Source organism: Haemaphysalis longicornis, unplaced genomic scaffold, assembly GCF_048455015.1.
Source record: "Haemaphysalis longicornis isolate Haplotype H1 unplaced genomic scaffold, Haemaphysalis longicornis Haplotype H1 scaffold_2, whole genome shotgun sequence".
NCBI classification, from domain to species: domain Eukaryota; kingdom Metazoa; phylum Arthropoda; class Arachnida; order Ixodida; family Ixodidae; genus Haemaphysalis; species Haemaphysalis longicornis.
The window spans coordinates 276,193,093-276,214,731 of record NW_027526295.1 but is presented as its reverse complement, the minus strand read 5'-3'; the positions used below and the strand labels follow the sequence as shown (position 1 = coordinate 276,214,731).

Here is a 21,639-nt window from a genome sequence, read left to right as displayed (position 1 = left end):
ACCTGCTAACCTGGCCACTTGGAAATCCGTAAAACCCGGAGACCAGGGAAGGGGGGGTTGCAGCACACTCTAATTTTTAAGTTTAAAAAGATTACCATTCTGTGACAAGTGTTCTGCGTTTTCACAACCATACATGAAAACTGTCAGTTTTGAAGAGTAATGAGCAACAATTCCATTGGGCAGGAGAAGCAAATTCTGACGTGCACAATTTCAAAAACACTTGGTAGTACTCTCGCGGCTTCAAGCCCACCAGTGCACTGCAAAGCAATTACCGCGGTCGTACCACAGGGCGTACTGCACCGGACACAGCATTCATACAAGCAGCAACTTGAACACGGAAGTCCTAATCGGCCTCCGAACAAAGTAACATAAACAGGCTTGCCGAGATGGTAGTGAGTTCTGGAAATGGATGCGTAGCCCACCTCGAGAAGATGACTGGAATTGGAGCTTGTGCAGATGGCGATAAAAGAATAATGTATTTGTGGCGGCGCAAAGTACCACATTGTCGTTTTATTAGATGTTCCCATCTTTTTCGAAAATTCGTAAAATTTCTGGCACGATTTGTAAAAGCGAAGATGGGTCAAAATTTGTAAGCTTAAGAAATATCGGAAGAGTTGGCAGGTATGCTTATGAGCACTTGATATTGTTGTGATGTACTGAACCCGTTCAAGATGAATGGTGTGAGCACTGTCAGCCGGTCCTTTGGGAGGGGGCGTACACTAAAGATCCCCAGGTGGTCAAAAATAATCCGGAGCCTTCCACTACGACGCGCCTCATCGCCTGCATTGCGTCGGTGCGTTAAACCCAACAATAAATCAGTCAGTCCTTGGGGAGGGGCTCACCATGAGGTTTCCAGCAATGTTGGTGATCTGCAGTGCCAGGGGCAAGGCATTCAGCTCGCCCACCACCCGCAAGCAGAACTCGGCATCCATCATGGTCAGCTCCACCAGTCGCAGCAGCTGGCTCGAGTCCCTAGAAAACAGGAGGTTTAAGCTGCGCTCGCTAAGCCTGGTAGGGAGGTTTTTAAGGCTGGCTGCCAGACCAGCACAAGAAAGAAGCGAAACTCGCCACTTCAAAAGCACAAAGTCTGAACTTGTTGGAGAGTGCTTTGTTTACAAATAAAAGGTTGCATGCTGCTTCATGCATACAGTCTCCCGTTGTATTGTAAGGATCCAGCATGCCGTAAGCAATGGGCAGAGTCGAATATGCTAGAACATTTTGTTGTGATAAAAAACATGCTTAGTTCACAGCCACAACCCTTTATAAGCAAGCATTGCAAATATATAACTTGGCAGCTTAGTTTCTCAACACGATCAGCACCAACAGTATACAGTTGACACAAATTCCCTCTGTGTAAATGGGTGTCTGCGTGAGAGAGAGAAACACTGAGCAAAAATATGACGCTGAAACTGAACATGCAAATTTTACGATTGCTTTCTTTAATGGTAATGCCATGACCTGCTGATATTACTGAAGCCTGGCCACTGTACTTCACAAATCTGCCCGAACTATGCCAGTAATCCACACCACTGAACTTAAATCTTGAAACTTGCACGTCCATTTGTCGCTGACTGCTCATAAAGCCTCCCCATGCTGGGAAGTACATTGCAGATACACCTGTTCCGAATCAAAACTAAGAAATACAATACTGCAGCGAAACAGTGGGTCTCAACCAAGGCCCACGAAAAAGGAAACAAACAGCACTTGTCCTGTTTGATTCCTTCCTCTTGTGCCTCTGTTAAGCGGGGCTGTCCCACCACAATCTTAGATCCCCAAATCGCCCGACTATTTATGCATCTGCAAGGAAAGACAAGAAAAAAATTTGCCCCTTATCTGCTCCTTTCGTTGCAAATGTCGGCAACAGTCGATAGTCGTCTTGCGCCCCTGCCAAGTAAATGCCTCCCTTCTCTTTCCCGCTCACCTCTCATGCTGTTCCTATCCAGTCTTGCTCCTCCCAAGGTAAACATGCTAGAGGCTTGCTCAAGTCAATTTAAATTTACTGCATTCCACTGCTCCAGGCCAGGTGCCTTGATGCCAGCGCTGCCGTAAGGCGAAGATGTGCGTGAATCGAGAAAACCTCATCAACGTTTACAGAATCACATTTCCCTGCTCTGCGTGCGTTCCAAGCAGAACGTGGAACCGATCTAGTGGAACCTTTCATTGCTGTCGCCGTTTGATTTCTTAAATTTCCGCCAGGAGCTATAATGGCGCAGGCAACAGCAAACAAACCAGTCAATTTTTTTCTGCAGTGGGAGTAGTATTGCATTTGAGCATCAATAAATTTTTTAATAAAGGAACACTGCAAATAACCAAATAACACATTTGTATTGATTTTTTACCGCATATGTGTGTAATGCTTTGTTCTTGTTCAACAGTGTTGACACGTATGAACATTGCCACCGACATTTAGATTTGGCGGTGGGTATACTATAAACCTATTGTGTAGATTCTGATTCCCTTTGGCCGGGTGGCTGATTCAAGCGAGTGAGCGAGTGAGACAGACAGACAGACAGACAGACAGACAGACAGACATAGACAGACCAATAATTTTGTGCTCAAGTAGCCCAAGAAAGACTATCGTCTTTAAAACAGAGGTCAGCAGCTCGGGACCAGGGAACAATGCAGCCGCCCGCCCACCTGTACATGTCGAGGACTTGTTCGGCCGTGAGGGAGAGCCGCTCCTTCTGCAGCAGGGTTCGCACCAGCTCACTGAGGTCGTAGCTTTTGCACTGGACCAGCTCCTTGGACGACACCTTGGCATCACACACCAGCCGGCCAGGGGTGATCTGCTTGTCCGCCGACTTGCCCTGCACAGGCGCCAGCAGCGAGCAGAACAACCGGTTTGGTGCCAGGCAGACTCTCTTCCTTCCTCTCGTCACGAGGGTGTTCGTTTGGGCTAGTTGGCAAGGCAGTTTAGGGGAAATATACCCAAGGCGGAGTAAATTATCCGCAAGAAAAATTCTGATCGATTTGCTCTTATGCTACAAATGGCAAGCCTTCGGTTAGCTCAGTTGGTACAGTGACCTCCCTAGATGGATGGTGGCCCCAGGTTTAAATCCCGGACCAGGACAAATTTTTCTTCTACTTTGAAGTTTCTGAGAAAGCTGTGCAGCTTTCCTTTGTAGCTGTCCGGCTGTATTTCAGGTGGATGTCAACATTCCCCTCACTTGTTAGGGCATTGCAACGAGAAAATAGCAATGACACAGACAAGGACAAAATGTAATCGTCTTCTTTTTGTTGTCTTCTCCTCTGCATGGGCATTGCACGCGAGCATGAAACAAAACATAGCGATACTCGAGTTGTGAGCAAAGACATCTGTGTTAACGCAGTCTCGGATATGGTAAAATGAATGTGCTCTTATTAGTCCAAAGTTGTAGGAAGACGCTGCTAGAGACAGGACAAGAGTAAAGGTAAATACACAAAAAATGCACTGACGAACGTTGTCAGTCAAGTGAACCCGCGTCCATGCCCCGTGAACTTCACCCCGGCGAGGTGCTGGTTAGAAGTTACGCCTCTTTTCGTCCGTTCAGTGGTAGGCTTAGGCGCGGCGTTGAGGGGTGTGGCGGGCCAACAGTGGAAGGGTGCTATAAAACTTTCAAAAGCCTTTTTTCATGTACAAAAACTCTGCAGTATGGGCGTGTGAAGCAACCACGACACTAGAAATAGCCATGATTGTGAGTCGAGCGGAGTACACGCGAACCGACTGTGTGTAGCAGCGCTTGCGCGCTCCCGCTAAAGCGGAAAGCTTACATTAAATATCTTCCGGCCAAATTCGATTAAGCAATTACTTTTATGCCCACTGAGCCCTAAAGAAACCGATTTCTCCGCATCGCAGCTGTCTAATGAACACGGGCGAAACGAAGATGACCACGTTCAAAGAGAGCAATTTATTGCCACCAGCACTCGATGTTTAAGCCGTAGTGAAGAAGTCCGTAAGCAGTGCTCGGCGTTTCTTGACCTCGTATGCTGACAGAGCTAACAAGGCTTGCTCTTAAACATTCGCGTGCGCCTGCGTGCCTCCGCAGAACGTCGATGGCATCCACCACTTCGGTGGCCGTCGGTCTACCATTGGTTTCACCGACACTTCCTCAGGCTCTTGTTTGGAACACTTTTCTTTCCCTTGGAGTAATCACACTGCTTACAAGACTCACTTAATGATGCACGAACAAAATATTAATGTGGTTATCAGCGCGCACAACCTAGAGCAGCAGCACCGTGAGGAAGAACACGTAGAAAAAAAGCTTGAAGTAGGCTTCGGACCCCTAAGCATAGAGGGCGCTGGCGTAGGCAACGATGGAGGCAACGTCAAAAGGGTGGCCGCACTATTCAACCGTCTGTGACCGCTAGCGGTTTGAGCAGCTTCTTTTATCGCTTTTAATTGTTGTCAACAGCAGATTTCACCGCTTTTCTTTCATTTTAGCTGTTTAAGAGTTAATGCGAGTACTGAATGTTTTCAATGTAGGTTCTGAGAGGCAAAATAAAACGTGCCTCGGCCGGAATTTCGTTCTTCCTTTCTTGCCGTGACTTCTTTAAATCGAAAGCGCCGCACGAAATTGCTTCGTAAAATCGAGATAAAAATACATGCATTTAGCAAAATTTTGATAGAAAACTTGAAAAAAATTCGTTATATTGAGAATTTCGTTAAATCGAGGTTCGTTATATCGAAGTTCAACTGTATAAGGGAAAGGCAAAGAAGGAAGTTAACTCCCTATCGAATGATACATAGTTAGATTTGCACAAGACATCACCTGCCACATGCTGATACATCAGCATGCGGCGGATGACCTTTTGTTGAAGTCTGACCATATCTTTTGATAGCGAGTTATATTCCTTCTTCGCCTTTCCCTTATATTCTCGTGCTGCAATAAAGCGTGCTGAGTTGTTCGTCAGCGCACTTGTTGTGCATTTGCCTTTACTCTTGTCCCATCTCTAGCCCCGTCTTCCTACAAGTTCAAGTACCGTATTTATTCGAAAATAGGTCGAGCACGAATATAGGTCGACCCCCTAAAAATTGAAGTCGCCGAAAAAAAAAATAATATATTCGATTATAGGTCGACCCATACTTTTAAGAAAAAACTTGAGGAAACTTTTTAAAACTCCCATTTATTTACAACGCGGTCACCTCACTGGTCGGAGCCACACAATGCGTCGTCGTCGGAACTTGCGCCGCATGCGCCGCAGTTCATTACCCACCCCCGCCCCCGACTGGCTTTGAAGGCTGAACGGCCAATCCCGCCTCGCAGCGCTAACTGTTGAGCTTTGGTCTGAATATCTTCGCAGGACACTCGGTGTCCTTTCGCACGCTTCTCTTCCACGTGCAGCCGGAGTTTTTTCTCGAGAGCATCGTGCCTCCCACCACGAAACGCACGACGCAGTCCCCTACAAGCAAAAAGTTCGTCCCGCTGTTTCCGCCATCCCCTGATCAGCTTTTCATTAACGACTAACTCTCGCTGAGCGGCGCAGTTGTTCAAGTTCTCAGCAAACAGGATCACCCGCCGCTTAAAGTCCGACGTGACATCGCGAAATGCGCACGAGAAAAACGTTGTGTGCGGAAATCACAACGAAGCAAACACAAAGAAAGCGCATGAAACGGAGAACGGGAGATAGTAGAGACAGCGAGCGAAGCAGGCAACGCCGTTCCGTTCACGAGGTGGCTACGCTAGGTGGCGAAAGTCACCTAGCCAAGCCAAAGACACCAAGCCAAGCCAATCTGGCTCTCTAGCCAGTACGTAAGCTCGCTCGTGTCCGGTTCGGCCGCAGGTAATGCGCGATAGCCGGCAGTGACTGTGGGTGGTTTTCTTACGCTGATTGTTTTGTTATTTTTTCCTTTATTTTCTTGCCTGTCTTTGTTCTAGATGCTCCGCGCTGCCGCCTCAAATTGAGGAGCGCCGGGCGCGACGGAGAAACGGATCGCTCGTTGCGCCCGCCATTTTTGATCACGACTATAGGTCGAGGTTCTTCGGTCACGATTATAGGTCGACCCTCAATTTTTAAGCACATTTTCGGAAAAAAAAGGTCGACCTATATTCGAATAAATACGGTAGTCCTAACCAGCCCGTCAGCAAATCCTTTTGCATTTTACTAATAAAAAGTTCAACTAACATTCTTAGGGCCAGAAAGAAACTATGGTTATAATGGTGAGGCAGTGGTTCACTGTACCACTTGCACAGGGTGACGCCCAATCAGGAGAGCCGTATCAAAAAAGGCGGCCGGACAGCCAATCGCGTGTTACAATCTATCGGTTTCTTCGTTTCACTACCTTTCTCTTTCTGCCGTTTGTGCGTTTATGAGCCAGCGATGACAGAAGGAGCGACCGGAAAACGAAAGTTAAAGAGTCGGCCGATCTAACGCGACCAAGATGGCGGCACCCGGTGGCGTCGTTCCGGAGATACAGCGCTGCGAAAATTGCCGTGTTTTCGTCATTTTGAGGAAATATTTTGCCACCTTAGCCGATATAAATATTTTTCTTTGGCACTTCGCGATCGTTTGCGGCAGGGAAACTTTGTGAATGCATAGAATATAAAACGTGCAATCCGAAAATGTGACTTCCGAAAAAACGATTTTTTAGTCACTTTTCACAATCTGATCCCCGCGTCCCCCCTTAAGGTAACTGCAAGAATTCCCAGGTTTCCTATCATTTTGGTGCAGTCTCCACGATTTTCATGCTTTGGCTCAGTCTCAGCCATTGAACTCCCACATATGAACAATCTTTCATGAAATACAGTTGAACCCCTTCATAAGAGAAACAAACCGGGGAGCAGTTTCTGTATCTTATATGAGCGGTCTCTTAAAAGCAGGTTGCTCTTATAAGCTCTTATGAGCGGTCTCTTATAATATACCCGATTCTAACACGCACTTTTTTTCCGGAAAAATAGGTCGAAAAATCGCATGCGCGCTAGAATCGGATACGAAACCGAAACTGCCGAAACAGCGGAAATTTCGTCCCACCCATCGCCATCGCCATCTCAAGATGGCGTCAAAGCTTTTAGCGACGATTTTTTGGACGCAGGAAGCACAGGTGCCTAGGCTTTTCTGTCGGCGTTCACACAAATCGTCAAATCGTTCCGCTTGCGCGCTTGATAACAGCAATGGCAGCAGCGGCTCTCACACGTTCAAAACGAGCGGTCGGCTGAAGCGTGCGTCTCTGGAGAAGCTCGCGGGATGGGCGTGCGAGGCGTGGGCCACGATCCCATCGACCATGGCTGAACGTTCATTCAGAACTGTGGCATCGCGAACCCGCTTGACGGCACCGAGGACGAGATGTTGTGGTCAGCGGAGAGCGATAAGGAGTGAGATGAGTGAGATTACTTCGGGAAATAAATCACCCGTTTCCCTCGCATTCGTTTTTCTTGCTCACAAAGTTCCGTGCGCGTTACAATAGGAGGTGCAAGTTTTTTCGTTTTTTTTTGCCAGGAAAATTGGGTGCGCGTTAGAATCGGGTAATTACGGTACTGATAAAGCCCTAGTTTAATGTAGGCACCATATGACTAAAATAAGCACAGAGGATCACTAGACTCATCTGTGATGCTTCTTGATTGGGAGCTGCGCGATTGGGAAAGCCCACTCCACACTCCCAGCATTCTTGGCTTGCGCAGAAGCCTGCATGCGCAGTCGTGCACTGACGCATGGTGGTAAGCTTTAACCGCGTCTGTATGTTTGGCAGGGCTTCTCGTGGTCGTTTCATAGCTGACTGGACCACTGTGTGTTTGCTGAAGTTACAATAAACTGTGACTGCGGTCGTCTGCTGCCCCCTTTGAGTCCACAATGGACGCAACTGCAGTTAGTGACTGGTGGCGCCACATCTGAAGTTATAATGTCCGTTATAGGTGAGCTTGTTGATTAAAATTTAAAGATAACTTGCCCTTTATAACCAACTATTTTTTACATGTGATGTCTGTTATAAAAGAGGTCAATTCAATGGGAAAGATAGGGTGGCCATCTATGTGGGTGAATAGTGTCTCTTATACCCCATTGTCTCTTACATCCATGCCTCTTATAACGAGGTTCAACAGTACCTAAGCGCACTGAAACACAATAAGCATAGTTTCATGTACACCAGTTAATGTTTACTATAGAGTCTTATGTATAAAGATCCTACCAAGCCTCACCTCCTTTGTTACATAATGCTTATAGGAACGTTGAACACAAAGGGACAAGTTTGTCTAAGTTTGTCCACTAGAGCGCGGGGAAAATAGATACACTACTCTCAGGAGCACTGTCTTCCCAAAAGGACTAGCAAATGGTATAAAGAAGGAGAGATTGTCATCGCGACGGCACTTCGTTCTCGAGAAATGCCTCACAGCTTAACTAATCTCGTTCGTCGTGGGGAATGCGGCAAGGCTGACTCACCAAGGCTCCGGCGTTTCCCCGCTTGAGTCGACCCAGCCGGGACCAGTTTGGGATCTTGTGCGCCAGCATTCGGTGAAGCAAGACGTCCAGCTCAAAGCTCTGAATGTCATGGCCCTGAAGGGGAAACGCAAAAGGCGAGGCTGAACAGATGGAAGCCGTGGCGTTTTATCTGGCTGTGTTAAAAAAAGCATTACAATAACGCTTAAAGAATGGGGTCACACTAAAACTGAATGTAGCCCTGTCTCTGCAAAGGAAACATGACTGTTTACGCTGCTGTCTCACAGTTACCAACTTTTAAGGTGTCTCAGCACTGTTTTCATTGTTTGCGACACTGTGTGATGCTACAACCTCGGCCTTTGATACAAGTACCAGAAATAGCCTAAAACTTTGTCCGCCTATTGTTGCACGAGCACTGACAATGGCTGTTCCAAAGAGCCCAGCCAGTGCATTTTGCCAAGAATTTCATGCAAACTACCTTGAATAAATGTTAACATTTTTCACACAGCAACTCCCGGCCTAGAGATACCGTATTAAAAGTTCTTAGGCCAACCCTTTTTTTTCTTTACTTGACATAAGAAGCGTGCAGATATTTGAAACTTTGCACATTCCATATTTGAAATTTATGTACAAGAAAGTAACAATGGGTCGGGCGCAAGGCATGCGCATTTTTCAAGCTTCACCGCATGGCGCCAACCCTTTGGTTGGCCTACACACGAAGCAAATTAGAGCACATGCAAAAATAAGGCTGCAAGAAAGAAGTGAGCAGTTAGACCACTTACAATTAGGATGTCAGGGTCCAGTTTCTGAAGCCTCGCTATGAGAAAAGTGAGTAGGGACCTCTCAGAGTCCATCACTTGCAATGAGGTGCTTTTAAACCTGGCCACATCATTCTTGAAACGAATTGGGAAGATTGTGCCGGAGGGCTTGGTCAATGCTGCAAAAGGGTGGAAGAGCGAGACGCTAAATGCACTCGACATGCTGCAGGCCAGCATAAACCACTGAACAAGAAACTTTCAACTTGCTTTCGAGCCATCTGTGAAAATGCTGACAGGTTGATAGATCAAATTTTTTACATGCACAACACAAAGGCAATCAACGTAAAACACAAGCCAGAGACTTCAGAAAGGGTGAAAAGACATTAAGCTCCTGCCGGTCTGTTTGTGATGAAAGTATTCTTTGTAGCTGCCAGGCCATCACATTATATTTTGTTGCACCGACATAATGTTTTCAAAATACCGTTGTGCCTCACAAGTCTTATGGGAAGCGTGCTAATTCCATGGCCAGCATGCAACAGACACAGAATCACATATGTTGCATCAAACCCTGAAGTAAAAAAGTTGTGCAACAGACAGCTGGGAAGTAATCCATTATGCGAACTGAGAAAGAAACCAAGACAGCTCCCAACATCCTCATTATCAGGCTTCAAAATTGCTCAGCATGTGACCGCTATGACACGATGATGATGATGATTATTGCTATTGGTCTCCCCTTTGTAGCGGGGTGATGACATGTCACCTTACCAAAAAGGACTAATATACCTATGTTTTCCACTCTTGGTTCAATACTAGCGCTGCTTAGGGCAGGCACAAAAAGCTTATTAGGCACAAAATACTTTTTTTTTCCTGTTACAGGTGGTAACTGTCCTAGGTGATATTCCCCTCTCTGCTTTTCGTCCACCAGCAACACATTACCCCCTCCCCCCCCCCCCCATACATGAGCAGCACAAATGGTGCAGTCTGATGCTCACCGCAAAAATGGCTCTGGTATGGTGGCTGGGGGGCCTGCTTGTCAATCGGGAAGGCATGGTGGGCCAACACAGACACAGCCACAATCTGGAACAAAGTGAGGGCTGGCCTTTGGGCTCCATCTACCTTTTCATCTCATATTTTGATGATCAGTACAAAGCTTCCCCAAAAAACGTTAAAACTTGATGCACATAAACGAAAAAAAGAGAAAGCAATGTCACATGCATATCTATTGTTAACAACTTCGATTAAGCCTCATAAATTGGGGTTGGTTAATGGCTATACAGTTATACTGAGCAGCCAACCAAACACTACTATTTGTTTTGCTTCCACTAATCCAATATTCTAACGGTATGGATAGGCTGCTGCCGAGCATAGCAAAGATGTACCACTGTCAATGCTTATGCCATCACCACACACAAAAAGTTGTTCACGAACTGTGGGAAGCTACACGAATCATTATTTTTGCAGCTCTGGGTCACACGTTACACCCTCAACCTATTTCGAGGAAATACATAATCTAATGCATACTGCATTTTAAATCAGAAGAATTCATCGAAGCCTCAGGTTTAAAAAAATACCCAGCATTGTTTGGCAGGCAGCTAGCTGCTCAGCTGTAAAACAAAATCTTTCCATTTTTGAGGCACAAAGTATGAACTTGCTATCCACCTACTTGTGTACTTTGAGACCCAACTTTGGACCACAAGCCTCAGTGTCACGAACCTCATGTTTCTGGGAATAAAAACCTCAATACTACAAGTAACACATCAAAATAAAAATGTCCTTTCACTCAGCTACCGCAAGTTTCAAGTCGAGAGCTACAACAAGAACCGACCTCATTCTGACTCGTGCTGGGGTTGTGGACGGTCCTCAAGCTTAGTGTGACCGCAACGAGAGGTGGTGGTGCTTCCGACTTTGGGACCACGACGACATCTTCCGGCCTATTTAGGACAACCTGTTGACAACAAGACAACAAATGACCTCAGGCCAATGGCAAAAAAAAAACTAACATGTTGACTTTACGGTCATACAATGGTGTTATAAATCAGGTCAATCAGGTGATAAAGAAGTGCGCTGAGTATACTGAACTCCTATATATAGCCTTCATAGATTATGAGAAAGCATTTGACTCGGTCGAAACCTCAGCAGTCCTTCAGGCATTACGGAACCAGGGTGTAGATGAGCATTATGTAAGAATACTAGAGGATGTCTGTAATGGGTCCACAGCTACCATCACCCTCCATGAGGAGAGCAGTAAAATACCTATAAGGAAGGGCGTCAGACAAGGAGACACAATCTCCCCAATGTTATTCACAGCATGTTTACAAAAAGTATTCAGAACATTAGATTGGGAATAGGTGGGAGTAAGGGTAAATGGAGAATTCCTGAGTAACCTCAGATTTGCTGATGACGTTGCCTTGTTAAGCAACTCGGGGGAGGAATTGCAAAGCATGCTTACCGCACTGAACAGAGTAGAACCGTGGGCCTGAAAATTAATATGCAGAAAACTAAAGTAATGATCAATAACCTTGGGACAGCACAGCGGTTTGAGATAGGTGGCGACGCCGTAGAAGTAGTAAGCGAATATATCTACTTAGCCCAAGTTGTGACTCCGGATCCTAACCATGAGGCAGAGATAATTCGAAGGATAAGAATGGGGTGGAGTGCATTCGGCAGGCATTCTCAAATAATGAATGGCAGCCTACCATTGTCGCTGAAGAAGAAAGTGTATGACAGCTGCATCTTACCGGTACTCACCTACGGTTGCAGAAACTTGGAGGCTCACTAAGAGGGTTCAACTTAAATTGAGGACGACTCAGCACGTAATGGAACGGAAGATGATAGGTGTAACATTAAGGGACAAGAAGAGAGCGGCGTAGGTCAGGGAACAAACGCGTGTTAAGGAGATGTTAGTAGAAATTAAGAAGAAGAAATGGACGTGGGCAGGGCATGTAATGCGAAGGCTAGATAACCGTTGGTCATTGAGGGTAACAGAGTGGATCCGTAGAGAAAGCAAGTGTTGCAGGGGCGGCAGAAAGTTAGATGGGCAGACGAGATCAAGAAGTCTGCGGGGATAAATTGGTCGCAGTTAGCACAGGACCGGGGTAATTGGAGAATAATAGGAGAGGCCTTTGCCCTGCACTGGGTGTAGATAGGCTGGTGGTGGTGATGATGATGATGAATGGTGTTATGGCCAGTACTTACCGTAAAGTTCCAAAAGAACGCACACCCAAAGTACAGAGATATTGAGTAAAAAAGGAAAGGACAAATAAGTGACTGCTTCAACACATGAATAGCTGATTTGCGTTTATTTTGTTGTCTCATCGGTGCCAAAGCCAGCGATTTTCGAGGGTGGGCTATCTTTGAGGTCGTTTAGAAAAATGAATATTTCATCCCTAAGGGTGGGTGGGCAATGTTATGGGGGAGGGCGTTCTCTCAGAACTTTACAGCAGGTGAAGAAATTTATAATTCCTGCAATGTGAAAGCTAAATTATGGCCATGGGGCGGTTGCATGCTAAGCTCTTTCAAGAACACTACTGTAGATAGTATCGCCATTGCGCCCCTTCCTTTTCTGCGTGAAAGGGGCTCCAGTGGAACAACAGAAGTGGCAGCCACTTCGGCCACAGGAATGCTTGTAGCCCACTGTAGCCCTGACATGCAGGCGCGGGTGACAGCGATACAAACGCTTGTGGTTCCATGGTTGCCACACTAGAACACATATTCTGCCAGTGAGAGCTGTACGAGAGACCGGGGTTACTAAATATACACCAGTTGCGAAACTCCCCATAGGCTCCATGTATCAAAAACCAGTCCGTGGCAGGCCCCCCGCCCGGGGAAAATGGACAAGCATGGGGCAGGTTGACTAGTCTGTCATCCGTCAGCGGAAAGTTGAAGTCGTACTCAAGCGCTTGCGGCTGCTGCCGTAAGTCACAACAGAAAAACCACGAAGCATTAGCAAACATTACCTCATTATTGTTTCTTAATTTGGAAAGCAAGCTTTATTTACTAAGTTGTGCTATTAAGCAAATGCTTAGCTAAGTTAAGTTTTAGTTGCTGCACCAATACACTTGCCCCTCAGTTACAATGAAGCAAGGGTGCTTGCATGGGGTTGACTCTCACGGGGAGTTTCGCAACTGGCGTATATTGAAGAACCCTGATATAAGATGAGGGGTGATCTGTGTACGCATTTTTTTGCTATATTTCAGTTTATTACTCACCTCCACCTTGCACCAGCTGACTGGCACGCTTGGAGAAGCTAAAGAAATGCAGCAGCAGGAGAAACAAGACGCGGATGTTAAGCACATCTCTGCAGCAATGACAGTGAAGACAGACATAATATGTGAAGCAGTGTCCCATTTTATTTTAGTTTTTTTTGTTTACCTAACGCAAGCAAACACTTAAAGGAGTACTGACACGAAATTTCTCGCTTTCAGTTTTTATGCTGTAAAGAATACCTATTGGCCCAGTAATTACGAAAATCGAACCGAAAGCCGCCATCCGCCAACACAGAATTAATTATAGCACGTTTATTGCAACGAATTTCAAATTTGGTCGCCGCGCGGGAAAATGGCCGTTCGAAGGCCAGCCTGCAAGCGGGCAGCCTTACGTCACGGTCTCACCCGTGACGTCAGGGACGTTGGTTTTTCTTTCCTCCATGCGTTCGCCGCATCGTCTGCTACGATTGCACATGGTCCGCGACTCGCCCGCGCAGTCGACATGTCGTCTGAATCTTCAGACTCGGATGAGTCACTGCCACCCGACAGACAGAACAACTTTATTTGGCCAGGTGATTAGGCCGGCGATGTCTTTGCCCGTCGTCCGTTTTTTAATATCACTGCGGCTCGAACCGGCGCAGACCGTGATAGCAACAGCTTGTTGCCACTCTTCTAATCAATCTTATCACGAAAAAGAAGCTCTACATGCGAGAAACTAGATGTTAGTGTGTTGAAAACTGTGCTAGGAGTTGTTATCAGCGCTGAATTTAAAAGTGACGTTCAGATATTTGCCGCGATGGTAAGCCTACGCTGACCGTTCGGCGCTCCAACCCAGCACTGTCGGCACTACGGTGCGGCGAGCGGCTGAAAGATGGCGCCACCTGCGCGCTAGAATCAAAACAGGCCGCGGCAGATGTCTTGGTCACCGATCGCAGAAACAGAAATTATTGCCAAAATAAAGCTTCATATGCGAAAAGGGGGATGATAGTGTGGTGAAAAGTTGTGTAAGGGATGGTCATTCGCAGTTGTACAGATACCAGCGATCAAATAGTCGCCACGATACTAGGTTCCCAACACCCAAGGTGACCCGTGCAACCCTGAGCCCGCTGGCTTGGGCGACAGTTCTTGCGGCCGCCGGCGTGCACGAACTCCACGTAGTCCACGTTTAGCGCTGCATGTCGTCGCGTGGATAATAATGCATCTTGGCGTCGTCGTCGATTTGCTCGGGCAGGCTTCCACGAGCAGTACTTCGCATACCGCGAGCTTGCCATAGCACAACTTGGGCGAGCTCGGCGACGCGCACCGCCGCGTCGCCGCGGTGCCCGTCGACATCGCGCACCACGCCGTTTTCGGCACCAGTGCCGAACACCATGCGCCGGCAACGAACTGAAGAGCAAAGACGTCGAACACGCAGCGTTTACAAGCATTGCTCACACAGCTACGCCCACGTCTCCTGCCCAAACGAATACCACCGACAACAGCAGCGCAGGATATCGTTTCCGGTTCTGAAAACGACTATATGACGTCACCCTGAACCGGCCAAACACGTAGGCCAATGTTTCGTCACGCCGAAAGCGATGGCGCTAGTGCTGCCGATTTGTGGAAGCTCGCGGCCTGGACAATCAAAATCGATTTTAGATGTGATTCCGGCCTCGGATCGCTGCAAAAATTTCTGTGAGGCATCTGTACAAACTACTGAAGCCAATTATATCATTTTTTAGGTATCAAAATTTAGTGTCAGTACTCCTTTAATTGGCCCACGATGCTGACATGTTCGTGGTGGTTCTTTCCGCTGATGGCAGTGCAAGTCAGTTTCTGAACTTCAATAACATAAGAATAAGAGAAAAAACCAGAAAATTTCTTTCTCCGCCACACTTTGTCTGTAATTCTTTGGAAAACAGAATGAGTGGATTGGTTCTACTCAACACACTTGACATGCAAATAGATTCCTGGTTCAGCGATGGCACTGATGAAGTTTTACGAGACAAATTTTCCGCTCAGTTTCAAATTTTGACCAAGCGACTTTTACCCATAAAATGTGGCAAGCTATTGCACAGAGAAACAAGGCAGTATTGCACAAAAATTAGTGGTGAAGTGATCGATGGTCAACGATTTTCACTTCTTTTTTGTGTTGTGGTGGTGGTGGTGGTGGGGGTTAGGTTCATGTTGCATCAATATCAGTTCAAAGAATGGCCTACACTTTTAGTGCAGTGTAATCTACAACACACAAGCAATTAATGATCCCAAATACTCTGACAACTGTTTTTTTAACGAGGCCCTGGACCACCAATCAGATGGCCGCACTCACTTGGGTTTTTCAGCTCCAGCCAGCAGGGCCCTTTCAGCTTCTGGTTTATCAAAAGGGCCTCGAGACTCGAGGTGTTCATTCCAAAAGCAGCGCTGAACGTGTTTCCAGTCAAATCACTCGGCAGTGCAGGATAGTGAGCCTTGGCACAGCGAGAGACAAGCGCAATTAAAGAAGGAAAAAGTCACAAATTCCTATAGCTGCAGCTATGAACTTTCGTTTTGTTGCTTACAGGATAAAGTATTTCCAGGTATCTGGCCTCAGCTGGAACACCCGCTTTCCCAAAGGCATAGAGCTTCGTGGTGACCTGTGACAATGCACGAAAAGAAGGGAAAATTAAAAAAAGAAGAAGAATGGCAAAGGAAGTGACTAACTTAAAAATGGGTTGTTCGTTTTTGGGTTTTACATTTGTTTAAAATCGGGGAAGGGGGGGGGGGGGTAAAAATCGGGTGCTATTTCTCAAACTGATAGTTGGGGAGAAATTGGGTAGTTTTGTAAAACCATGCCAAAATTTGGGTTTTTTTGGGATAAATCTATAAGCAACACAATCCGTTTATTTGTATCATAAGCTTCTTAAATCTAACGCGCAAAAATTGGTGTTAGTTTCACGTTCGCAATCGAAGGTGGACATTAGGGTTTTCTTGCAAACACTCTCCGAAATTTGGCATTTGTTTGGAAATGAATCCGTAATGATGACAGTAAAGAGCATTGATAACTTCTAAGAAATTAAACCTTGTATTCACGAAAAGCAGGTCATCAATTTTTTTTTACACATCTGTTTGCATACTTTATCATTTGCATAACCAACATGTCATCTCCATTCGAGACCTGTCTGATTGTTGAATGCATCTCAGCTGGAAGAAAGTTCTCCCGACATCACAACAATCTTAGTGCTGCCTTTTCGAGCCTTGAGTAGCGGGCGGTAGACTCAGGCCAATACTAAATGAGTTCAAAAGCTCTGTTTGAGGGGCTTGCTCTCAGCGAGCACTGGTTGAGAACGGCGGACCTTCAGTGCGCGATTGGGCAGATCACTACTTTGAAAAGATCCATTCGGGGAGAAATCGAGTTGAACCTGATTTGCCTGTAACATGTTTTGGGTGTAAAAATTGGGTAAAATCGAGTTTTACCCTCCTCCCCAAAATAACCATAATTAAAAATCAGCGCCAACAGCACCTGCACAACTAGGTATAGGGGATCAATCCTAGATTTCACCTAGGTAGAGTTTGACTCTTCTAGCAAGCTCTTACCCCTACATTTGCTCACACATTTTCTTTTATAGATTCATAGAAAAAAAAAAAAAAAGTTCGGACTGTGTTTACCCAATTTCCTCTTTTTTGATTTTTGCGCAAGTTCACCGCAATTTCGGAGGATTCACAACTTTGACAGTTGTGTTTACTGGGGCAAATCTACCCTGTTTAAATTAACTGTGGTAGTAACGGACACGGCACTTTGGGATCGGGGCAAAGGTAATTCTGAAACAAGAACAACAAACACGCAGGAAATACCTTGGTCTTGAACTCTTCAATTCGATGCTTTTCGGCAATTTGCGTGAACTCACTGTAGACATTCTTCATGATAGCACTTTCTTCAGCATCGTCTGACGCCTTGTGACAAAGAAAGAAAAGAATGAGCCAACGCGGGCACACAGCCCAAACAAAGATGTGGAAGCTTGCCCAAAATACGTTTGTGCAATGTTTTGCACAAAATTTTGTCCTCTTTTAAAAGATGGAAGAAAAAAAGGCTTACTGTAGTTGGAGTTAGCTGTTATTTGTTTCAGGAATACCAGCAGCAGCCTTCTGGCTCAGAAGTAGTTACAATAGTCACGTGGCAAAACAGAACTCGGAAAAAGTAACTTTTGGGCATTTGTAGCATCCATGAATGATGGATATTTACTGCAGAGCCCACATAACACAATTGATAGCCATTGAAAATTGATTTCCATGGTATCCTTAACCTTTTCTCAATGACTGAAATTTAGATTCAGACACTTGCTGACATCTCCCCATAATAGTTCTCAATTTTACACAATTCAATGTATTTAACAACAAAATAAACTTAAATTGTCTACTTTTGCAATCTGAATATTGTGTATGCTGCATTTAACTTGCACAAGTAAAGAGTATAAGGCAATTTCATTTAAGAAAAAAAAAAAAAAAAAAAAAAACTCATGTTGGAAGAAAACAACTTAAATTATTTGTGTTTTTGTACTGTAACCCATACAGAATGTGGTGCTGAGATTATTCCTGGTATCCGGAATTCATCTTCCCCTGAAGCCTCCAGGTGAGGAGACCCTTGAAAGCGATTTTTGAACGTAAAAGCACTGCAGTATCCTCTACTCAGCCAAGTTGAGGAAACATATGGGGGACAGTGGAGGATGTAGTGGAGGTAGTGGAGGACAGAGTCTCAGAATATGGCCATAAATAAGTCTGTTGCTACTTGTGGCTCTCAACGTCATGCTGTTCAACAAATAAAGGCACATTACTGACATGACGAGCTCCCAAACTCATGTGAGCACAAGATACATTGTGCAACATGCAAGCATCAAGAAGAAAGAAGCTCAGTTATATACAACCCGCCGCGGTGGCTCAGTGGCTAAGGCGTTGCGCTGCTGAGCACGAGGTCGCGGGTTCGATTCCCGGCCGCGGCGGCCGCTTTTCTGATGGAGGCGAAAAGCAAAAACGCCCGTGTGTACGAGACTTCGGCACACGTTAAAGATCCCCAGGTGGTCAAAATTAATCCGGAGCCCTCCACTACGGCGCGCCTCATCGCCTGCGTTGCGTCGGCGCGTTAAACCCTACAATCAATCAATCAGTTATATACATCCCCAATTTTTAATTAAAACAAATAAAAGACACTGAAACAGGGCAAGATGACTTACGGACTCTCTTGGGAGCAAGAACAACCTCCTTGGAATGTTTTTCACTGTTACACAGCAGCTCATGTGCGATTGCGAATCCGGAATTTTGACTTTCCCAAACAGATGGACCGTACCTAAGGAAAAGGAGGAGACAACCGCCAGGGAGTGACAATCAAGGGACAGAAAGTAGACAAAAACTGAGGCCGCACTCACACACACACACACACACACTTAGCTACTTTACAGACCCCCCCCCCCTTCCTCCCCTTTCAATTATGCCACAAATCCTACAGTGATTTGTGGCAGAGCTAACCAGCCTGATTAGGTCTGTGTAGTAAATTTCTGGGCTCAACGCATCAGTGTTGCACTTCCTCGGCTGTGAGGTGCTTTGCAGTTTAAAGGGGCCATAAAGACAAAATACAACTTTGTTTAATTTGAAAGGACTGGCCTTTGGTAACTTAGCTCTATTCCAGGCCCGAAAGATGTCTAAATAAAGCATGCACAAGAAATATTGAAAAACTTTTATATTTCACGCTACGGTGACGTAATATAGGCAGGAGTGACATGGCAGGGTTCGTACAGGCTTCAAAAGCAAAAATTCAAGGATTTTAAAGGACTTTCAAGGACCAGAAAAAACATTTTCAAGGTCCCCATCTAATGTTTTATCTGGTATTATTTATAACTTTTTCAACACAAGGCAAAAGTTTTTTATTGCACAATACCTAAGCACATTAGTGCACATTTAGATAGGCGCTAATGAGTTCGTGAATGCTTACCTAGCTCTATTTCTTATTTCATGGTTAGTAGTTAAGGTTTTTCTTTTTTCTTGGTGTTTTGATCAGGCTGTTTGATTTCAAAAGTTTGTTGCATTGCCTGCATTTTCAGCAAGAGCACCAGCTGAAATTAAATCAGCAAGTGTTGCTGTAAGGCAGGACGAACTATGTACTCTGCCGTAGTAGGGCTTTATGAATTGTGATCGCCTGGAGATCTTTTAAGGCGTGCTGAAATATCGATATTGAAGAAGTTCTGCTGAGGGCTGATTAAACCGCATAAAATGTTATCAACAACATAATCACATTTTGACCCCAGGTTTGGTGCGGTGCTAACAGCCTGCTCAAGGAAGAGTGAACTTAAATCTAGAAGGTAAATGAACTGTGGCCATTTTGTAGTCTACCACAGTTCGTCTACAGACAGAGTTTAAGGCAAAAACATAAAGCGGGAACACAGTGCACTATAGGGTCGTTTATTTGTAATCCTCTGCACTTATGATGGTCAACGTGTGAAGAATGTTGGTAAAGGCTTGAGTTCTGTAACTTTCTTTACGTTGCAGCCAAGATAAATGACTGCAGAGGGAACCTGCAATTACAAGGAAAAGGGGGGAGCTGGGTGGTTTCTCCGGTCGCTTCAACAAATATGCTTTAATGAATCACCCTGGTATCAATTGCTCCATCTGCCTATTATGCCGGCAAGGTACACCAATAAGTGGTTGTATAAAATTTTCAAAAGCTGCAGGTGTAGAATGGCTACTTGACTTGCCGGGATTTTTGAAGTAGTCTTCGAAGGCATCCAACCAGAAGAAGTGGATCACGCTTTCTCCTTCCTGGTTTTGCACAGTTGGCAAATCATCCAGGGAAATGTCTGGGGCCGCCGCTACTTCTTCCGTGTGAACACCACGCCACTGTGGAAAACTAGAGGAACAAGAAGAAAATACAAGTCAGGGATAATTAAATGTGACTCTGCAACTGGCAGCAGCAGTTTTAAACAAAGAGAGAGAGAGAGAGAGAGAGAGAGAGAGAGAGAGAGAGAGAGAGAGAGAGAGAGAGAGAAGGGGGGGGGGGCTTTTGTGCAGCCAATAGTGAAAAGTACCCCTTCCCAATAGAGGTTTCAACGGCAGGCAGTCATTGGGGCTGTCCAACAAGGTTGGTGTCATTATACCCAGACGACGACATACAAACCAAAGTTTGTCATTTTTCCTCCTATTTTGAAAAATTTAAGAATAGAAATACAGTAAAATCTTGTTAATGGACCTTTTTCCAGTACCGATCCTCCTAGCGGCCGCCACGCCGAACTAAAATTGGCAGCAATGCACGCCCACAAAACGTCGAGCTTTCGTAGAACTCGTCCACATAAAATATCCTGGTACTGTAGCCCCTTCCGCACCAACCGGTCACCCGTGCCTTTCACGTGAATGTCACCGTAGCAGGCGTCGTTCCCGTGACTAATTTGCAGTGGTTGAAGCGCCCCTTTTTCTTTACTTTTTTTCATTTTTGTTACTCCCCCACTGGCTTGTAGGTGCTTCCAGTGTCAGCCTCAAATGTATTTGCCCCTTTCCCTGAAAGCCCTTTTTGTGTGCACTTACGAACCCACTTCGAGCTGTTGAAAGAGAAAAAATAAAAACGCGCAGCTCTGGACAGCATAGCCTCTCCCCAAACAGAAAGCTGGGGGGGGGTGCCCTTTTGTTTATTTTGCCGGAGGCTACTGCCAAAAATGGCGGACCAGCAGCCCGCGCATGCGCAGATCGCTACTGGAAAAAGGTCCATTAGAACTCGAAGGGGAGCATAAAATTGTTCGAATTAAGCGGAGTACAAATTAACGGGCGGGCTCTAGAATGAATGGAAATCGCGCCACACTGTGCGGGCACAACACAAAGAGCTCACTTTCGGGCTCATTATCGCGAATTAGGTGCTACTACGCGTTTGTGGCAGGTGATTTTGTAAATAATGTTTCTTAAATAATAATGGCATGTGCCGGAGCACTGGCCCTGGTGGCGCGGCGCCCTCTGTAGAAGCGAAATAGGCTGTTGCAGGAGCGTAGCGCGCGCGCCACACTGTTGTTTTTGTTTCGTTGTTTTGCATCTCTCGTAAATTTGGTTTGGTTTAGATTTTCAACACATTGTAATTACTCTGGGCGACTTCTGCGAGGAGCGATGGAGACCAGGGGATCCCAATTCGAAATTACCGTTCTAGATGCCGACACGTTCGAATTATCGAGTTTTCACCCATTGAAATATACAGGGCTGTGCCGGGACCAGGGCATGAGTTCGGATTAAATGGAAGTTCGAATTAACTGAGCTCGAATTAACGAGCTCGGTTAATTCAACAGTGTCCACTTGAAAGTGCATGATGACGTCTGGTGCTTCCTTAATAACACGTCGAAAAGAAACATAAA

The 21,639-nt window shown here is 45.7% G+C and overlaps 1 protein-coding gene across 2 annotated transcripts in view; it reads right to left on the bottom strand.

Annotated features, from left to right (window-relative positions):
• The window catches only part of Pola1 (DNA polymerase alpha catalytic subunit), a 90,700-nt gene that overhangs the window by 58,838 nt on the left and 10,223 nt on the right, over positions 1-21,639 (bottom strand). For both annotated transcript variants that reach the window (XM_077700713.1, XM_077700714.1), the window contains exons 9-20: positions 20,008-20,159; positions 18,493-18,605; positions 17,120-17,218; positions 15,847-15,921; positions 15,618-15,756; positions 13,313-13,350; positions 10,930-11,049; positions 10,097-10,181; positions 9,129-9,283; positions 8,350-8,463; positions 2,638-2,807; positions 843-972 (exon numbers count right to left, since the gene is read on the bottom strand). In XM_077700713.1, the coding sequence (XP_077556839.1) occupies positions 843-972; positions 2,638-2,807; positions 8,350-8,463; positions 9,129-9,283; positions 10,097-10,181; positions 10,930-11,049; positions 13,313-13,350; positions 15,618-15,756; positions 15,847-15,921; positions 17,120-17,218; positions 18,493-18,605; positions 20,008-20,159 (1,390 nt within the window). The remainder of the gene's footprint in view (positions 1-842; positions 973-2,637; positions 2,808-8,349; positions 8,464-9,128; positions 9,284-10,096; positions 10,182-10,929; positions 11,050-13,312; positions 13,351-15,617; positions 15,757-15,846; positions 15,922-17,119; positions 17,219-18,492; positions 18,606-20,007; positions 20,160-21,639) is intronic.